The 21,550-nt window shown below is 38.3% G+C and overlaps 1 protein-coding gene across 3 annotated transcripts; it reads left to right on the forward strand.

Annotated features, from left to right (window-relative positions):
- The first annotated feature begins 935 nt into the window (after positions 1 to 935).
- ALDOB (aldolase, fructose-bisphosphate B) lies at positions 936 to 17,150 on the forward strand. Of its 3 annotated transcripts, XM_074283014.1 has the most exons (10): positions 936 to 1,070; positions 3,060 to 3,130; positions 8,083 to 8,204; positions 9,076 to 9,287; positions 9,646 to 9,700; positions 10,946 to 11,106; positions 13,282 to 13,365; positions 14,186 to 14,360; positions 15,190 to 15,389; positions 16,545 to 17,150. In XM_074283014.1, exons 3-10 carry the CDS (start codon positions 8,093 to 8,095, stop codon positions 16,638 to 16,640), a joined length of 1,095 nt encoding a protein of 364 aa, XP_074139115.1. In that variant the 5' UTR covers positions 936 to 1,070; positions 3,060 to 3,130; positions 8,083 to 8,092; the 3' UTR covers positions 16,641 to 17,150. The 3 variants fall into 3 exon arrangements, with proteins under 3 accessions (XP_074139115.1, XP_074139114.1, XP_074139116.1); XM_074283013.1 differs by lacking the exon at positions 936 to 1,070 and having other exon boundaries at positions 3,006 to 3,130; XM_074283015.1 differs by lacking the exons at positions 936 to 1,070; positions 3,060 to 3,130 and adding an exon at positions 7,652 to 7,817.
- The last annotated feature ends 4,400 nt before the right edge of the window (positions 17,151 to 21,550 follow it).

Below are 21,550 nucleotides of genomic sequence, written 5' to 3' on the forward strand. Positions count from 1 at the left end.
ATTAAAAGTTCTAGAGCAGAAGTTTTCAACTTGGACCCATGAACCAATTCTCTCCTCTCCCCATCTAAGGGTCTGTAAGTAGACTTCAAGTTGTTCCTGATTTTAGATGAGGAAATAATCTATATCTTTATTTTCATTAACTTCTAATTGAAATTGAGCATATCCGTAAATCATGAATGTAGATAACAAAATGCTATTTTGAGGTGTCCTTGAGCTTTACCAAATTGCCAGAGTCAATTGATTTTGAAACAAAAAGGTTAAGTAAGAATCTCTGGATTAAGACTGAATTTTGAATTCATAATTGGTCATTTTTTAATTTTCTTTCTCTAAGTTAGGAAATTCTTTCTCCCCCCTTCTCTTTTTTAAAATAAACTTTTATTGATGTTTTCCTTTTCTTACATCATTACAGTTATCCCAAGTATCCCTCTCTCTTTCAGAAAGCCATCCCATATAACAAATTGTATTGTTTGGAAAGGAAAAAAAGTCACAATTGAACAATATACAGAAAAAGTCTGAAAACATATACAGTATGTAACATCTATGGATCTCTCACTTATATATGGGACTGGGTTGGGAAATGTCTTCTCATATCTCTTCAGTCGAATTTTTATAATGCTGTTATATTTACTTTTGTTTTGTGGCACGTGGTTGTTTTTTCTGTGTACATTATAATCATTTTGTATTTGTGTTTTTTGCTCTGTTCATTTCACTCTACCTAAGTTTTTGTAGATCTTCCCTACTTCTGTGCATTCATTGCACCCATTTTTTCAGTAATATTCCATTACATTCACATGCTCTCTCTTTCCATATAAGCATGCTGGGTGTGCCCTATAAGGTCCAGTGAGTAGATGGCACCATTTTCCTGACCTTTGAGTTTTAGTTACATATCAAACCATGGGCACCTCTTCAAGTGCTGATGCTACCAAACCCTTCTTGAGCTGCAGGGGATGGGCTTTGAACTGGCCACTGCTCTAGCAGGAAGTCTCACATTCTTCTGACATGCCTGGCAAGGCTGCTGTTCACGTGAAACAGTACCCGCTGGGAAAGAAGGAAGAAGATCAGTCTGTACGGTAGAGTTTTTTCCTCATTAATCCAGTCCAAGGTTATAAACTGTTGGGGGATGACAGGTGCTGGGTTGGTCTTAAGGTATCTAATAAAGTTTAATAAGGAACAGCTACAGATGCCTGGCATCTTCTTGCAAAGCATTGTCTTGTGAGGTTATTGGGCTCTAGACAAAGGTTCGCAGCATCAGTCCCCACTCCTAGCATTTAGCACAATACCTAGCACACAGGAAGCATTTAATAATTGCTTACCAACTCACTGATTCTCTAGTCATCACCATTCACCAACTTCTAATTCCTGCCCAGGATTTCTCCTTTAATCAAAGGAGTTCATGTGATTGAAAGCTGAAAAGGGGCCGTAGAGACCATTTGGTCTTATTCTCTCATTTAATAGATGAGGAAACTAGGCATAGAAAAGCAAAATAACTTGCCCACATGGGTAGTAAATGGCAGAGCTAAGAACAGGTGCTCTGAATCCCAATCCTGTTTTCTTTCTGCTATACCATGTGATCTCTCAACCCAACTAAAGAATTTCACAGTTCTTTTGACCACCAGGCCATCCTGTACAGGTCACCTACTCAGTAAATATTTGTTGAATTTTGAGGATCATCTGCAGAAGAAAAGGAGGCTAAGATTTACCTAAGTGGTTGATAGGCTACATAAAGAAACTATGGGAGACCTTCAAAAGTCAGCTCCTAGTTCTCCCCTCACTTTCGAGTGAACCCATACTTAAATTGTCCCAGACAACTTAGAATCAATATGAGATCTCCAGAGAATAAGATTCTATTAACTTTAAAGAAACAATTTCAGACTCTTAACTATGAAAATTCTCTCCAAATCTCAAGCTGTCTTGCTATAAGCTTCTTTTTGTTAATATGAATAGCTTCAAATAACTGGAGAAATATTATGGAATTAATATGAAGAATTATGGAAAAAATTGGAGAAAAGAAATTGGAGAATAATTTCCAAAGTTATAGCTTATCATGTCCATTTCCCCCCCTTTCTCTTAGAGAGAGAGCCTTCAGTTTCAAAGAAACAATTTTAAATGAAACTTCCTGGGGAATCTGCAAGTTCTTTTTTTTAGTGCCTGATTACAAATTCAGTGCTTTTTCTTAATTTAATTAAATATATTTCAGTGAAAATTTATGTGCTGAAGACTACTATATACTTTGTATTCCCCATATACTGGTGATTCCAAAGGCAAAAATACCTGACTTCAGAGTTTATATTCTATTAGGAAGGGGAAATTATGATAACACATATACATTTAATCGCATAGTACACACACACACACACACACACACACACACACACATGTATATACATACATATGCACATAAAGACATACATAGAATAAATACAAAATCATCCGGGAAACGAGAACACCTTGCATAGAAGATAGAATTGTACCCCTTTTTTTTCCTCTTGTCCCAGGAAGGATGAAAGGTTCTAACAAAATATTTAAATTTTCTTCATTCTAATTTTGGCTTCCTTCATAGGCAAAGCTAATAGAAAGAGGCACTACACAGGATCTGGGAAAGTAGCACCCCTGATAATTTTGAATTCCTGGTTTTTAGGTTTTGGGGTTTGTTGTCAGTTCAGGAGACGAATTAACAATGCAGAAGAAATAAGAATGCTAATAGAGGTGAGAGTGAGACCAAGGGATAGGAAGTTAGGAGAACTGACCCCTAAGTAGCGATGTTTTGAGGCAAGTAGCTAACTGTCTGTGGACCTCAGTTTCCTCTGCTGTAAAAGGAGGATTGTGAATTAGATGACCTCTGAGATCCAACTCAAACACCTGAGCATTCTGAGTGAAACTCCTATTAATGTGACTGGCAAGACTGGTAGTCGATGAGCCAATTGGAGGTGTTGAGCAAGACACCTCCCTCCCCACTATGTCTAGAGAGGAAGGGCAAAAGTTAAAAAAAAAAAAAAAAAAAGAAACAAAACACAAAAGGCACCTTGCTCCAGGACTATAAAAAGTTTGCCCACTCCCAGGTTCGTCCTATTTGGCAGTGCCTCCTCATCAGGAACTACTGACATCACCAAAAGTCTCTCTCCACCAAACAGTAAGTACAAGTTCCTGTAGAGAACTGGATTTCAAATGATGGGAACAGGGGTGCATTAGAGACCATTAATACAGAGAAGTGGGACTGGATATTGCTTCTAGCAATGATATTTTGAGTCATTTTGCTGAATATTACTGGGATGGCAAGCCAGGATAAAATGATTTATCTTAACAGAACCACATGGTGACACACCCCATTCACTTTATTCTCTCTGCCCTATATTTAAATCCTATAAAAATGTGTGCTTTGTGAGGTCTTACTAAAAGCAAAAGGTTAATTAATGTAAAAGGTATACATAAAAAGTCAGCAATGTGAAGAAGTTTCAGAATCTCAGACTGGAGAGATCCACAGAAAGAAAGGTCCTTTCTTTTTATTGTATTTTTGCCTCGTGATAAATCTAGTTTTCCCTTTCCTTCTCTACCATACATATTTGCCAATTATTGACATCTTTGTGGTAGCCCTGTGAGGAAGGGACTTGAGATGAATAAACAAATTTTTTCCATCCCACAAGTATCCATTCCATGCATGAGCAATTGAAACATAAAGTGATTTTTTTTAATGAGACAGAGGTAGATTAGAAAAAAGGAACTTAATTTGTCTGGTTTCTAGTTTAGAATGAGGTGTACGATATAGGTGAAAAAGCATTTGACTGTCACATCAAAAGCCCTGGATTCCAATTCCAGATCTATTACTTGCTGAATAGCTTTGTGACCTTGGATGAATCACTTTGCCTATCTGAGTCTTAGTTTTCTCATTTGTAAAATGAGAGCACTGAACAAGATGATGTTGATTAGTTGTTTTCAGTCACATCCGACTCTCATGACTCCTTTCTTGACAGAGATACTGGAGCGGTTTGCCATTTCCTTCTCAGGATCATTTTATAGATGAGGAAACTGAAGCAAACAAGATTAAGTGATTTGTCCAGGGTCCCAAAACTAGTCAGTGTCTGATTGATAAATTTGATAAATCTTTTTGACTCCATGCTTAGTGCTCTATCCACTGAAGTGCTTCATATTTCTGAAGCATTTTACAAACTGCCTTACCAATGGGAATTATGTGAAATAAGTATTCTAATTTAGTGTTTAAGTCTTAAAGAGTTCTGAAATTCTATTATTCAACTGTTCTGCCAAAGCAATCTTCCAAGGTAGCTTTCTTTTAATAGTATCAATAATGTGAAATAATACAATAGAAAATCAATTGCAAAAGCTAGTCTGAGAACTATAAGTTTATGAGTTGTGGCTTCTTATAACTTGAAAATGGGATCCTTTCCCCACCACATTTCCATTGAAGCTTCTAATAAATGAGTATATTTTTATTATAAAAAGCAACAGCCTACACTGATCTCCCTTTTATTTGTCCTGAATATCTCTAAAATGAATGGAATAACAGAGATTGGAACTCCTGAAAAGCAAAGGCTTTTACCTGCTTTCTCACTTTCTCACTCAGTTCAATGGCTTTCAGATGGCTTCTTTCATTCATACTTATGAAATAATAATAATAGCCTGAATTTAAATGGCGCTTTTAGATTTTTACAAAACATTTTCCTCACAACACCTTGATTAGGTATGGGATGAAAGTATTCTTATTCCCATTTTACAGATGAGGAAGAAAGACATCATAGAACAGTGAAGACACAGGTAGGCAGAGCAGTAGATCAAGTACCATCCTAGAGCCAGTGAGACCTGAGTTCAAATTTGTCCTTAGACACTTATTAACTGTGTGACCCTGGGCAAATCACTGCCTCAGTTTCTAAATCTGTAAAATGGGGATTATATAGCCCATATCTCCCAGGGTTATTGTGAGGATAAAATGGATAACTGTAAAGGACTTCACATACTACCTGGCACCTAATAAGTACTATTTGACGTTAGATTATTATTCGCAAGCAAGCTTTGGACACAGATTCCAGAATTGCCTCTGAGACAGTCTAGCCAACTAGGTCTTTTCACCGAACTGTGTCCTGGCAGCTAGAACTCAATATTTCTTTACACAGGACTCACAAATCCTGAACAATGCAGAATGGATGAATAGGCCCAAGGACGTGACATTCTTTGAGCAATGTCATACATTGTGGCTGTGCTTTCAATTCAGGTTGATGGCGTCTAAGCCCAGGGCACTTTTCCACTACATCCTAACACTTCTACCCAAAGTCACCCACTGGTGTGCTCCAAGGCTCTGCCCCGGGTCTTCTTTTTCTATACTATTTTGGTTTGTGATCTTATCAGCTCCAACAGATTCAATGATCATCTCTATGATGATGATTCTCATATTTTCCCAGCCCCAACTTCTCTCCTAAATTCATCTCACCTCTCCAACAACTTAATAGAAATATGGAACTTGAGGTCATGTAGACATCTTAAATCCCAAGCTCATTATCTTTTCCTCCCAGGTCCTTATGTGTCATCTTTGACTTTGCATTGTCTTTTTCTCTCTCCCCTCCCTGCCAGGATGACTTCCTAACTCTGGCCAAATCCTCTACTCTCCATTCATATTGCTCCCATCAAGAAGCAGACCTCCATTATCTTACATCTTCCAGTTAGTCTCCCTGCCACAACTAAATCCCTGCTTCAGTTCAAAGTTGTTTGTATATTGTCTCCCCTATATCCCCACCATGGATGTTGGAGAGTAGAGATTTTTTTTCCTTTTTTCTTTTTATTCCCAGTACTTAGGACAGAGTCTGGCTCAAAGTAGATTTAAATGTAAACGTTGACTAACTCACACAAATCTCATACATTTTTATTTTCAAAGAAATCTTTCTTTGGAAACCTCAACCCCCCCTTTAGGGGGCCATGTCTGTCCCAGGGTTGGCCTTTGACCTGCATCTCTGTTGTATGATTAACAGAAAATATTTGTGCTGAAGTTGGTATAGACCTTTAGACTCTTTATCTTCCTTTGGACTGTATTAATTTTTTGTTTCCAATTCTTTATTTGTTTTTAGTAGGGCTACGAAGTCATCAGGAGGAAAAACAAAAACAAAGCCACATAACAATTTGTGGAAATACCCCATGATCACCAGAAAATCATGTTTTCTTTAGAGGCTACTAATTTTTTATCTTAGATTCCTTCAATATTTTTCTGTGGTCAAAAAATACATAGTAGATATTTTCATAACTCTGGTTTTTAAGCCTGATTAGTAACTAGCAGGCAACTTCTAGACAGAATATTCCTAAATATAAGCATCACTAAATTCAAAGTACCCTGGGCTAATCTGCCCGTTTTCCACCTTTACACAAATAACTGTCAGTCATATAAGATGTGTGTCTGTCAATCTTCCTCAATGTCATTTCTTTAGAATCCAGTCCTTTCCCTGACCTCTGGTTTGTTTTTTTTTCCTCACTGTAATTGTATGTTACTCTTCTCTCTACAAGTCAGTCATATTGTTGTTCCACATTCTATCTTCTTGCTGTTCCAACTTCTCTCTGTCTCCATGTTTTTACACTGACTACCCTTCATGCCTATACTCAGTCAATCAATCAATATTTGCTTAATGACTGCCATATGATATATGCTTTCTTCACTTCTGCCTCCTAAAAATCACTTTCCTTCAAAGCTCAGTTCAATCACTGTCTTTTATATGAGGCCTTTTCTGATCTTCCATTTGCTGTATCCTTCCTCCAATATCCTTGAATTTGTTTTGAATGTTTTCTATATACTTTTGTATGCACTCATATGTATATGTATGTGTATCTTATATCTTATATTCCTGCTTTTAGTGAACTTGCATTCTGTTGGGATATATCTTATATTCCAACAGAATGCAAGTTCACTAAAAGCAGGAATTGTATCACTTTTATCTTTGTATTAGCAATTAATGCTTCTTGATTGATCTTCCTTGTGTCCAACCAAAATCTCTCCTTCTTTAAAGTTTCTGAAGTTATCGATTTTTATAAAATCCATGAAAATTGGACAAGTTGGGTAGTTAAAGAGAGAAGTTAATTTTTTTGCCTTTTTATCCCAGGATTCAGTATGGTGCCTGGCACATAGTGGCACTTGATAAATGCTTATTGAATTGAATGTCCTGACCACTTTATTCTCTGACATTTTCAAGCTACCATAGCACTTCTATAACTAATTTCCAAATCAAAAACTGGGACATATGATCCAAGAAAATATACATTTTGAAAAGTTTTATTAAAATGTACTTTCTTTTCTCAAAATTAAGGTTGTCTTGGAAATTGTGAGAAAAAAAGTGGTCACCATATCTCCATGATAGTAATTTCCAAAGGGTCTTTGGAAGGATGCAGTCTGCAAATCATTCAATGACAAATGACAGAAATTAATTTACCTACCTAGTCCACAAATAATGTACTTGCATTATTTTAGAAGTGAGAAGGATCTAAAAATTCATCAAATACAGTTCCCTTCACCTAGGACACCTTTCCTGTATCAGATTGTGCAACAGACATCTGTTCTCTTTAAGAGTCCTCTAGAGATTCATATAACTTTTAAGTGGAGGTCTTGTGACTCTGTCTTCTGGTTCCAAGTCCAGCAGTTTTTGTACAAGCCTGCCAGAAACAATTTTATTCATTAAGCCTGTGAGAAGGTAGCTCTGGTAATTTGCCTCTGAGAGGGCAAAACAACAACTGTTCATAAAGAAGACTCTTCTAGGCAACTGACAGTTGATTCCAAGGCTCGACCCATCTTCTCCTAGAAAAGCCCCTGCAATACAAAGCTAAGTTGTGAGGAGGTACAGAATACATGAATCTCTAAATCTCACTTAAAATTTAAATCTCTTCTTCAGCACCGGATATAGACTTTTGTAGTGTTCCCTTTAATAAACATCTGTTGTTGATGATAATGATGAAGATGAGTCCATGTGGACATGTCTGTGTAACTTCCATTATGAGTTGGAATAGATGGTCTCTAAGATCCTTTCCAATTCTGAGACTCTGTGACCCCTACGGTGCCATTTTCCAGCTATTAGTATTTCATTTTTTATTTTTCTCTTTCAGACGCACCACCATGGCCTACCGTTTTCCAGCACTTACTGCAGAGCAAAAGAAAGAGCTCTCAGACATTGCCAAACGCATTGTTGCCGATGGCAAGGGGATCCTGGCTGCAGATGAGTCTGTAGGTGAGTACAGAAGATATTGTTCTATATTCTATCACAAACTTTGGAAGAACCATTATTCTTATCAAAAGAAATCTTAACTTTTTTCATCTTGATTAACAAATAAGGTAGACCCTCAGAGTAAAATTGCTCACTTAAAGCTTAAAGCTGAAGGAGCCTAGACTCCATTATCTTATTACATTTCGGGGTCTTGTAAAGTGGTTGGTCTCCATCAGATTCCTTCTCTTTCCCATAGTACCTCTCAGACTCCTAGACTTTCTTAAGCATGCCCCCTGTTCAAGGAGTGATCTCAGAGGAGCACACACTTGATCACAGATTATTTCTCTTCAGATAGCTCAGTCCCACACACAAAATCCATCTCCTTGACAGTAGGAAACTCAAGGGCTAAGTAAAACTCAAATCAGCAGCAGAAGACATCCAGGAATACTCATCCTTCCAGTTTTCCCACAGTCTTGTAAATTTGCTGTAATGAAACCCTGTCCATGTACTTCCATTGCCACCAATCCTAAGCACTACATAGTTTTGTGAATTTTTTTTGTCCTTCATTTCCTCCTCTCTCTCCTCAAATATCATATATGTCTTTGAATAAAATACTATGAAGGATGTGTTCTTTCCACTGCTCCCTCCACCCTCCACCCCTATTCTAGTGAATTCATATTAATACCACTTTCTCTACTGAGCTGACGGTTTTCTTAAACTTTCTTTACTTCCTTCCTGAGTGCAGTTCATTGATAAATAATTAAGCAAAATGAGCAATCTGGAGTGAGGATCCCAGGAAGCTGGGATGAGAAGTACAGAAATATGAAATGTTGCAATTGTTCTCAGACAGACACCATTCCTCTCCCCATCTTCCATATTTGGCTGCCTGTTTTAGGTACCATGGGCAATCGCCTACAGAGGATCAAGGTCGAGAACACAGAAGAAAACCGCCGTCAATTCCGAGAAATGCTCTTCTCCGTGGACAAATCCATCAACCAGAGCATTGGAGGTGTGATCCTTTTCCATGAAACTCTCTATCAGAAAGACAGCCAAGGAAAATGGTTCAGAGATGTCCTCAAGGAAAAGGGGATCGTGGTGGGAATCAAGGTTAGTGAACATACCACTTATATTGGAAATTTCTTCTATCCTACATCCTCCTCCAGGCCCACCAAATCTGTTCCAGCCCTTACAGGTATTTTCTCTAAAGCTCTCCTAAACCTTTTCAGTATCTCCATACTCACAAGCTTGCTAATTGGCTACTATCTAAGATGGAATACTTTCTCTTAGCACACTGTACTTAAAATTCTCATATTATTTCTTCTTACGCAAATGCCATCTCACAGTGCAGTGCTTTTCCTTAAGAAGAGTCTTGCAGTGAGAGTATTTCTGATTAGAGAGTCAGAATCTGTTTTCTTCACTCTTTGGCATTTACTGAGTTTCAATGGTCATAATCTCTTTTTCACAGCTGGACCAAGGTGCTGCTCCCCTGGCAGGAACAAATCAAGAAACCACCATTCAAGGTGAGAATACTGCTTTCTGTGACAGCATTTCTGACAATGCAACAGGAAGAATGAGAATAAAGGGTAAAAAGTCAAGCAGCTAAAATTCACAAAGCATTCAAGAGTTCAGATACCAGCAAAAATCCAAATAACAAACATTTATTGAGTACCACTAGAGACAAAGCCCTGTGCTAAGTTTTGTGGGGTTACAAAGATGAGTAACATATAATTGTCCATTAAAAAAAATCAAATAGAGGAAATGAGAAAAAAGACTATAAAAAATTAAGTAACAGAACCAAAATAATATTTATGTAACATTTTAAAGTTTATGAAATTATGTTATATATGGATTGTATATGCATACATATATCTGTATATATAAATGTACATATGTATATATAAACAACACATAATTCTGTAAATTTTATGCATGCATATGCATATACAACATACAGATATATGTAAAATATAATAGGAATTAGTTTGTGCTTTTACTTAACTTTCGAGTTATTATGCATACAGATGTATGTATATATGTGAAAATATACATTTATTATCTATATCTATAGATATGGATGTAGATAGACACACGTGGGTCTAAGTATATGTCTACATGCCCATACTGATAGGTATGTATGTATGTATATGTATAAAATCGCCTTTTAACCTGCAAGCAAGCCTCGTTCTATTAATTAATCCTGGCTCTTCTATTCACAACCTATATGGGTTTTGGAAAGTCATCCTGTGAAAGAAGAATGGTGTTATTCTATTTTTTTTATTTTTTATTTTTGCAAATGAAGTCACAGAGAAGGCAAAGTGCCTAATATGAGATAGGGCTGGAACTTGACCCCAGGCAGATTGCTTTGATGCACAGATTTCCTGAATATCCTGGTTTGTTTCTGCATTCCTGAACCATTCCAAAACACAAGTTCCCCAGCAGCTGGAGTCAAGAAGGTATTTCTTCTTTTTGCAGAATAAGAAACTCAAAACGACTTTAATTTTGGTACTTACTCTTAAAGTTCTTTAAGGCTTAGCTAAAGGCTTATTGAGAGCATGGACAGCACCATGTATCACATGCAACTTAAAGTTAAGGCATTTCAGCACGTAAGCCACAGAGTATGAGGACAGGGGAATGTATCCTGAGTTCAGATTCTAGATAGTATAGGAGAATAAGATGCTACTTCTAACAACTTCTAGCCAATGGGGTGCTCCATATACTAGAGCAAGTTCTCAGAGAACCTTCTGTCCCACTCTTGTGCTATGCAGGCTTGGATGGACTCTCCCAGCGCTGTGCCCAGTACAAGAAGGATGGTGCTGACTTTGGGAAGTGGCGGGCTGTGCTGAAGATCGCTGACCAGTGTCCCTCCAACCTCGCCATTCAAGAAAATGCCAATGCGCTGGCCCGCTATGCCAGTATCTGCCAGCAGGTATTGTTCTAGACCTCCCAGAGACACTCTGGTGTCCCGGATAGTTTCCCCAGGTTTTTTGTACCTCATTTGGAAGAAGCCTGAAGACTTAGAGGTAGAATGAGAATGTCATCGTTACCGGACAACTCATGATAAGTCATAATGACAGATGACCTAGAGGGATCTTTCACTCATGGGTGTGACAACTGAGACTCTGGATTTAGGAGAAATAGTTCTTCTACAGAGAACATTAGTGCCCTTCCGTTTGAATGATGGATTTTACAAGGCTCCTTCTTCCTCTATTTTCAAGATACTTTTCTTACATTTTAAAAAACCTTTTTTTTCTTTTGTCTTCATTGCTCCCACTACTGAAAAATACAACGAAAAAACTCTTATAACAAATATGCATACTCAAGGAAAACAAATGCCCTTATTGGCCAGCCATCTCCAAATATAAACACATACATGTGTATGTACATATATGTCATCCTGCACCATGAGTCTATTACCTGCTTTTCATTGAGTGAGTATTGTGCTTTCTCTTCGGTCCTCTGGAATCATGCTTGGCCACGGCATAGTCTTCCAATATTGTTTGTCCTTACACCATGGTTATTCTATAAATTGATTTCATTCTCACTTCACAGAAATCTTTCTAAGTGTTTATGAAACCATGCCTTTCATTTCTTATGGCACAATAGTATTATTCTATTACATTTATATTTCACATCTAGGAACCATCTTAGTTTATACTTTGCCACTCCAAAAGAAAGAAAAGAAAAAGAAAAAATTGCTATAAATGTTTTTGTACTGAGGGTCCTTTCCCTCAACATTCTGCTCAAGAAATTTAGATAGATTTTTTTTTTTATTCTATCAGTCTAAGAAACTCACTTAAAAATTTCCTTCTTTCTTTTGAGATTGGGTCTCCTGACTAGCCTAGGCTAGAAATACAGGGGATACTCACAGGCCTGATCCCAATACTGTTTAGCATGTAAGCTTTGGCCTGCTCTGGTGGCCCTCCAGTCAACTTTGGTTATATTGCAGCTTGGAAATCTTTAACCCAAGTGGTCTGTCTACCTCACCTCCCCAGCAGAAGGGATTACTGCCATGTACCAAATACCTGGCTCCTTTTTAATTCTGAATACATTTCACTACACTTGGGCACTCTTTTCCCAATATCACAACCAATTGACATTCAATTGCTTTTCAGATTTCACTATGATGTTTGCTCCAGCCAAGAATGATAGGAAGCTGGTTGAGACCTATAGTCTAGCTATGAGGGGCCCTCCCTTCCAGCTCAGAGAATTAAGCTGTGCAAAAGCCTTCTCAGCTCTTGATATGTGCTTTGAATCCAGAATAACTTACATATAACTAAAAAAAAACTGTTAATACAAATATGTATTAAATACCAATTATGTACAAAATGCAGTGCGTAGAGTATGGACTTGGAATAAAAATGTCCTGAGTTCAAATCTGGCCTCAGGTTACTAGTTGTATGACTTTGGGCAAGTCACTTAATCTCTGTTCACCTCAGTTTCCTCATCTGTAAAATGGAGGTAATAATAGCGCATATCACAAAGTGAAATATTTGTAAAGTACTTTCCAATCTTACTTTATTATTATTAAGACACTCTGTTTGGCACTGAAAACATAGCTTACAACGTAGCTTTCAATCAAAGGAGGGGAGATGGGATGTCAGTGTGTGTCACCAGGGAGTAGGTTAGTGTCAGAATCCTTCTGGAGGCTGCTGGAGTGGATGAGAGCTGTTTGGAGTCCTACTTCAGTTGCCTTTGCTTCTGGACACTGTCCAGAATAGAGATCAAGGCTGTAAGGCCTCATTCTTCTAAGGTTCTCTCCTGTTAGGCTCACTAGCACTCAATGAAAACTGTTATTTTCCCCATCCAATTTGTAGGGCATCCCCACAAAGTCAGCATCCCCAAAAGTTGTCAATAGAGATTTGTGGCAAGCAGGCAGGCACAAAAATCTAGAGCTTGGCAGCTGTTTCATATTCTCCTTACTCATTTTAAGGGAAGATCATTTTGTTGAGTTTTTTCTTCATTTTCTGTTCCACCAACACCCAGCTCTCTTATTTCCACAAAAGGGTTTCATTTTATAAAATTGGTTTCACTGCTTCTCCACCCACTAGAAGGGCTGCAGGGAAGGGCAATCTAATGACCATCTCTTCTGTTCCCTCTGCAGAATGGGCTGGTGCCTATTGTGGAGCCTGAAGTCATCCCCGATGGAGATCACGATCTTGAACATTGCCAGTATGTTTCTGAAAAGGTAATCCTTGGCTATGAGGGAAGAGCTATTACTGCTGTCAAAACAAATGTACAAGAACCGATCCAGGGTCATTTTAAATAACTTAGCCTAAAAAAGGACTTCTACTAAAGCTGCCCTCATCAAATTTGTCCAACTCGGCATATATATAATTTTCCAACTTTCTTAATCTAAAGGCATGAGCTATTCTAAACCCACATACAAGAGATGAGTGTGTTGGAGACAGCTTTAAAGAAATGTTTGAAAGCTGTAATGAAAAGAGAGAAAACAAGGGAGAGCAAAAGAGGCAGGAAAAAAATAAAGGCAGAGACTTTGAATAGGCCCCATCCCTTCTCCAAGCTATTGCTTCTCAAACTATCTCCCCACTTTCTACTCTATGTAGTGCTATGGTCCCCTCAATTATTATAGGGAATAGGGCTAAATTCAAAAAGAGAGTAGGCCATGAGTCAGGAACTGGGAGTCAAATCCTGCCTCTGACTCCAGCTTTGTGACCCTGGACTTCACTTCTGCCTCAGTTTTCTTAATCTGTAAAATGAGCATAACAATATCGCCTACTTCCCGGGGTTATTGTGAGGATGAAGTATGATAACAAATATAAATGTAAACCATTTAGCAAAGGGCCTAATACACAGCATATGCTATATAAATGTTAGCTCAAGTTATCATCACCTCTGAGCTGATTGGGACTAAAAGTAATTGGAGTATTCACGTCCCAATTGTCATAGGATGTGTTAGCTGTAGAGTGGAAAAAAGTACGATTAGAATAATGTAAGGAGAGTGCCTAAGACAAACCAAAATACTGTTTCATCGTTCCCTTCATTAGGTACTGGCCGCTGTCTACAAGGCCCTGAATGACCACCATGTCTACTTGGAGGGAACACTCCTGAAGCCCAACATGGTGACAGCTGGACATGCTTGCACCAAGAAGTACACCCCTGAACAGGTGGCTATGGCTACTGTCACAGCTCTCCACCGAACAGTCCCTGCTGCTGTTCCAGGTAAATGTTCTATTTCTGTCCCTTGTTGTCATGTACCCGAGGCCCCAGTAGTTCTGGCTTCTTCTTAGCCTTTGTTCTCATTTCTCAAATAGTCTTAGGGTTCTTCCTTCAAAGTTGTTTCTCAAGTTGACAATGATCTCAAACCATATAACTCACAAATGGAAAACAAAACAAAGCAAATATGCATAGCCAAGCCATTACCCACATTCATTGGTCATATCCCAAAATAAATGTCCCATTCTGAACCTTGAAGCCATCGCCTTTTTGTCAAAAGGTAGGCAGCATGCATCATTCTCAGGTCTCTGGAATCATGGTTGGTCAGTTCACTAATTAGAATTCTTAAGTCTTTCATAATTGTTTTTCTTCATAATGTCGATATTAAATAAATTCTATGGGTTCTACTCATTTTTCTTTCCACTAGTTCATACAAATTCTCTCAGGTTTCTCTGAAACCATCCCTTTTGCCATTTCTTGCCACCATGATTTTTCATAATAGTTTATTCCATTCAAATATTTTTCAACTCAATTAACATTTACTGTATCTACTATGTCCACAGCACTTTATTAGGTACTGTGGGAAATACAAAGATGAGTTGAGTCTATCTCTATCCCAATTATTCTCAAATTCTGCAGCTCCTCACAGTCCAGATTAACAATAGAATACATATATTTTCCCCTAGCAAATATCATAGTTTCACACATAAATCATCAAAAAAGTACCGACAATATGCATTCACTTTTGTGTTCTGTGACACTGCCCAACTTCCATCTAACCTCAGGGAGATAGCTATTTGCGCTCAGCTCTCATTTTAAAGGTCTTTTCTTCCAGGCATCTGCTTTCTATCTGGAGGCATGAGTGAGGAAGATGCCACTCTTAATCTAAATGCCATCAACCTTTGCCCACTGCCCAAGCCCTGGAAGCTGAGTTTCTCTTATGGGCGAGCCCTGCAGGCCAGTGCACTTGCTGCCTGGGGGGGCAAAGCTGCAAACAAGAAGGCCACGCAGGAGGCATTTGTGAAGCGAGCTCAGGTAAGGAAACCAGCTCTCTTTTCTTCCTGGTCAGACTATTCTTGTCTTCCAACTGTGATTTACAGTTTTATTTGTTGCAAGTCAGAATGATTCCTGACATCCTTAGCAGTGCCTTTCATTGCAAAGCAAAGTGCACAGTGGGATGATTTGGAGGAATGGCACAACAGACATGATGGAAGGTCAGAAGAGCAAGGGAGTCTAGTGTGTTAGTGAAGCCTTCACTGAGGTGGTGGATCACTACAGCCTATCCTAGATAGGTAGCGGAGTGGAGGCAGAAGGAAGCCAATGGACTGAGGAGTCATTGGAATATACCATTTAGGGCGGATAAAGGCCTTATACACCTCATACACTAGATACATTGCTTCTAGTTTAAATCATATAGAGAGGAAACAGAAGAACTGAGATTTGAACTCAGCTTCTCTGCCCGAATCAGGAGTTGAGAACCTGGAGGTCATAGTGACAGTTTGTCAGAAGCAGAAGACAAAGTGGCTGTGACTGGCCCCTCCCTAGTTGGAGAAAGCTAACGGGGGAGCAGTGGTCTGTGACAGTGACATCCAGGGAGTGAGTCCAGCGATGTGTTCTGACAGAGAAGCAGTTGGACAAGGACTGGGAAGATTCGGGCAAAAAGTATGATATGGCATCAACAAGAATGTGACCGTTACAAAGGAGGATGGGGGGAGGTCATGGGGCAGAACATGAGCCCGGCATTAAGGGAATGAAGAACAAAGCAGTGGCTCCCAGAGAGGTGGCAAATAATAAGGAAGTGACTAGGTGGAGTCAGGAAGGTCTGGGTAAAAACCCTACCTCTGACATTGTGTGAATACCAGTTTCCCCCACCTGTAAAATGGAAATAATAACAGCCCCTAACTCACAGGCTGGTTTTTGAGGATTAAATGAGATAGCCTATGTCAGGGGCTTTGCAAATATTAAGGTGATATATAAAGACTAGTTATGATGATGATGATGATGATGATGATGAGTTGTAGTCGCAGTAGTATTCAGTACAGACCAAAGTTATCAACCCTACAAGAGATGAAAAAAAGAGACAATATCACATTGCTTATTGAGATCAGGCATTGGTAAACATGCACCAATATCTGGGGAATTTGTTTGTCTGTTTGATTAACCAAAGTTCCCTTTCTTCTTGTGTTTCAGGCAAACAGCCAGGCAGCCAAAGGGAAGTACGTTCATTCAGGCACATCTAGTTCTGCCTCCAGCCAGTCCCTTTTCACTCCCAGCTACACTTACTAATGTCCTAGGACTCTCTCTCCCATCAATGGCTCAGATCCTTTTTGCTTGTCATTAGGAGGCTACTGAGAAGTAAATATATTTCAAACCATCCTGGAAATTGTGTGACAATTCTTACTAGACTTAGTGGCAACACAATGCACTTTAAATCCTTAAATTTAGAGTGAACATTTGTGTTCTCTACACTCACTCTCACACATACCCCTACCCACTCTTCTCTAATCCTCCTCCCAACTCCCATATTAAGAATCTGACATCAATTTTCAGGAAGCTATTCCTTGATGATGGAAAAACTGGATAAGTGTCAATCCTATCTCAGTGATGGTCCCCCCTATAGCTTAAAAGTAAATAGATGATTTTTTTTAAATGTTTTTTTTTGGGGGGGGGCATGAATAGCAGTCATCCAATGAAACATTTCTCAAAAGCCATGGACTAATAAATACTTTTTGCCAAATAATCCTGGCAGTCTGCAAACCAATACTTACATTAGAAAATAAAACATTTTATAAACAATTAGCATCTGTCATGTTGTCTTCTGGCATTTTTGAAATGGTTCATTGTATCTATCTGTTTATGGTCAGTGTGGATTCAGTGTTACATATTATTCTTGACTAAACTTATATCTGTTTTGTTAGCTTCTTTTTAAATTAAAGAAATTTGACTCAAAGCTAGAAGAGACTCAAGGCAATGTGGTGTAGGGGAAAGTGCCAGCAGGCTTCAGATCCTAGCTCTGGTCTTGGACAAGTCACTCATCTCCTTATGCCTGTTTCTTTATCCTTAAAATAAGGCAGTTGTATGAGATGACCTCAAAGGTCCCTTCCAGATCTAAATCTGTGGTCCTATGATGTGTCCATTTCATGGGACAGATGAAAAAACTCACAAAGGTAGGGAATCCTGTAAACATTTGGATGAGGAATAATGTCCATTCATAATATGGATTGTCCTTCTTCAGGATGTTTGCTTTCATCCTAAGACTAAAGTTTTTAATTTAATCCCTTTAAATAGCTTACCTGCCTTCCCACAAAATTATGTATATTTGCTAGTGACTAAATTCTAACCCCCATCTGCATTTTAGAATCAAGATCATGGATATCTTGCTGAAGGTCCTAGAAATTCTGTGACCTGACCTGTTTTCATCTGCTCTGTTTATTTTTTGAGTCTAGTTGGTTGATGAAATGACGTATGCATCCGTATTAATTTTATCCAGATAAATCCCATTTTTCTTTTTTCTTAGCATTGTTTCCCTCCCTCCCTTTTTTGGTCTTTAGTATTTAATTCTTAAGTATCTCCCATTGCTCCTGGCTGGACTTATCTTCAGTTCTATAGTCCATTGGAGTTAACCTTACTCAGGGAATAGTAGCATCTCTAGTGAGAGGGCTTTTCTAGTCCTTTGTAGGGCTGTTCATCTGTCACCCAACCCTGTCTGCAGCTCCAAGACTCTGCAGAATGCTCAAAAGCCACACTCTGATAAGCTGCCTAGGTACAAGGGCTAAATCAGATTGAGAGTAATCAGCAGGCCTCAAATCAACTAGTGAGTTAAAAGGATGAATACCTCAGGCATGGAAGACTTCCCTGGGTGGAATGGGTGGATGAGGACATCCATGAAGGCAGCTGAAGGAGGCCCTGACCAACATCAGATATCAAAGACACTGGTCATCCCCTGTATCCTGGGCCACTACCAGTCATCTTGATTTCTGTCCTGGCACTGGACTTCAGTGAGCAACATCTTTGTGCATCTCTGCCTGATCCACACCATCACTCCATGATATCATCAGTTCTCTTTGAAAATGACCACAAAATGGTCACAAGAGAAAATGAGGGCACTTTTTTCTTTCACTTATTTCTAGTGGGGAGAAGTTAAACACTCACCTCCCTATCACCTCCTCAAAAGGGAAATGAACTTGGGAATTGCAGGTGAAGGATCTGGTGATTAAGGAGGACTGGCCACAATCTTGCTAGACTGAGAGGCCTGTGATTATCACAAACTAGTCTATTTCCTTTTCCTTTATAAGAGATGGACAATGGAGGCATCCTTGATGTCCTGGCACTTGTCATATAACTTGAAAGATTTCAGCCAGCCAGTGGACCCCCTGCCTTGTAAATCCCAGCTGTAATGGGATCAGCACCAAATGTTTTGCCACATGAGAAGAACCTAATGGCATTTGAAACCTCTTCAGTTAGAATCAGCTAGTGAGGGATTGACTTCAACCTGAGGTACAGTCAATGGCTTCAGCATTGATTGATGAGAATTTCTAATCTGTTAGAAACACTATGGAGGGGTCAGCTCATCTTTCCAGAATCAGGTCCTTATTACTGATAAGGGTGATTGCATTACCCCTGGGTAGCTGAGATGTACTATAAGTCTTTGGTCCTTAAATAGCCCTAAGGGAATCATGGAAGTGCTTCTCAGCATAAAATTGAATTTCACCTACCTTCTTACTGAGCTAAGAATACTGCACTTACACTTTACTTTTTATGGGAGTTAAAATGTTACCTCCTGGGGCAGCTAGTTAGTGCAGTAGATAGAGCACTGGCACAGAAGTCAGGAGGACCCGAGTTCAAATTCAGCTCCAGACACTTAATACTAGTTCTGTGACCCTGAGCAAGTCATTTAACCCCAACAGTCTTGCAGAAAAAAAAGAAGAAAATGCTGCCTTCTTTAAAGACAGATGAACTATCCTGCTGGTAAACTTTATGAATTTCTTGTTTTCTCCTTAGCAGATTCTCAATTTCCCCGTCATTTTCATAAAATTAATCTTGATATTTGCACATGTTCTAGTCCAGATAAGTAAGGGTGGTATGGCACACCAAATCTCTGAAAGCTGCCCACTCCCTTTCTGCTCCACTGTTGCCAATTGGTTGTCGGTAATAAAGAGGTCATGAGATACTTAAATCTTCTGTGGAAAACGACTGTTGCTGTTTCTGAAACCATTCTTCCAAGAACTCCTTCTCATGTCTAATAGTCTGTGCCTACTCTGGCATTAAGGTCACCCAGAATTACAAGCTTGTCCTCTTTCAAGAATGGTAGGTGATGCATTAGTGTGCCAATCTTTCCATAACTCTTCTAACATATTTCCATCTTTTGCCATCTTTGCTAATTTGCTAAGTATTAAGTGAAACCTGCATTTCTCTCTTTAAAGATTTGGCTCATTCTTTCATGTGCTTGTTAATAGTTTACTTTTAGTTAATAATTAATAGAAGGCTAGTTAATAGTCTTCCTTTTGAAAATTGCTCTTATCCTTTGGCTACTAATCTATTCACCAAGATTCTTCATAAGCAGAGTTTCACTTTGTAGGGTTCAGAATTCCCCAATCAAAAAACTCTGAGCTTCCTCACTCTCACTCCCAAACAAGGGGCAAGCTAATTAAACCAAAGAAAGAAGCAGGGAACTAACTCCATTATGCTTACATAAGTGGTTTAATGATCACAAAGGTTGACTTCCTAGACATAAGGTTTTTTGTTTTCTTAAGGCAGTGTCTTTATAATAGCTTTCTCCCCTCCTTTAAAATGGCTTTTGCCCCAATAGTATGGCTTTCACCAACTAGGACCACATACACTTACTAATCTTAAGACTTTAGTGAATCATTTAAGGTCACTTAGACCTTAGGCAAATCACTTACATCTCTCTGAGCTGTTTCTTCAACTCCAAAATAGATATCTGCCCAGTTTATTTCTCAGGGATATTATGAGAACCCACAGAGTCTTAGAGGAAGCAATGACCTTTGAAATAACCTAATACTGAAAATAGAACCTAAAAATAGGACCAGAACATATATATTGAATCTAAGCTCTGACACATAAGAGCGGTAAGACATTGGGAAAATCATTTAATCCTGCTAGACTTCAATTTCTTCATTTATAAAACGAGTATAAGACCACTGGAACTATTTATTTCATTAGGTTAATGTCAGCAAAATGCTTTGTAAATCTTAAGCTCTACAAAAATTCTTATCAAAAAAGATACATATAAGATACAAAGAGACTGAGTTAGGAAAAGCATGAAGCTAATTATGGTGGAATCAGGCTGGGATATTGCACTATCTATAGTGTATGTATGTGTTTTACTGAGGAAAATACTTTAAACTTTAAAAGATTATATGAATTATTAGAATCATGATATTTCAACTTTTTACTCCATGATTTTTCCATTCTGTTGTAATGAATGTAAACAATAAAGGTATAAAATGCAGGTATTATTATTAAAAGTTATACCAAAATTTCCATTAGATAAAATTACACAGACATGCAATGCTATTCAGTAGTGACATACTTGTTTGATGTTAAGCTTAATTGCTCTTTGAGAAACTGAAGCACAAAGAAGAAATGATTCATTTTTAGTGTCATTATTAAGCACTAAGAGCATGATATTGGAAATTTGGTAATTGAGAGTAACAGATAAATTGAGAAACAAAAGCTAAACCAGAAAATCAAAAAAGTTTAAGAGAGGAAAAAAGTTATAAAGGACAATGTTTGGTTTGAATAAATGATGAAACATTATTTGTACATAACTTTGTGGAGAAATAATTTTGTGGCAAGTTTCAATACTGTTTACACATCTACATGGTACATGGCCTTTTATTTATACATAACAACTAAAGTACTTACACATAAAGACACACAGGGAGGTGTTAAATATTAAAGCAGTCTAGAAGAGAAAAGAATGGGATTCATTTTTTTCTTTTGTTTAGAATTTCAGAGTTTCTCTTTCTATCCTCTTGGATGCTTATCTCCTATACCTCACCAGCAGAACACTCTCCCTGTACTTCACTCCTATTTCCAAATTACTGTAAATCTTTTGCTACTATCATTATTCAGCAACTTTTCGTTTGGCATATGAACTTTCTTGGTTATGCCATGTATATATACATGCATTTATGTGTAACATATAAAATGTATCATGTCTATATCTACAC

This window comes from Sminthopsis crassicaudata, chromosome 1, assembly GCF_048593235.1.
Source record: "Sminthopsis crassicaudata isolate SCR6 chromosome 1, ASM4859323v1, whole genome shotgun sequence".
Taxonomy (NCBI): domain Eukaryota; kingdom Metazoa; phylum Chordata; class Mammalia; order Dasyuromorphia; family Dasyuridae; genus Sminthopsis; species Sminthopsis crassicaudata.

Bases quoted from the DNA above. Each gene is read 5' to 3' on its own strand.
- ALDOB (XM_074283014.1), top strand. From the start codon at position 8,093: ATGGCCTACCGTTTTCCAGCACTTACTGCAGAGCAAAAGAAAGAGCTC. The intron at 8,205-9,075 runs GTGAGTACAGAA...TGCCTGTTTTAG, and splicing joins GGCTGCAGATGAGTCTGTAG to GTACCATGGGCAATCGCCTA. The intron at 14,361-15,189 runs GTAAATGTTCTA...CTTTTCTTCCAG, and splicing joins AGTCCCTGCTGCTGTTCCAG to GCATCTGCTTTCTATCTGGA.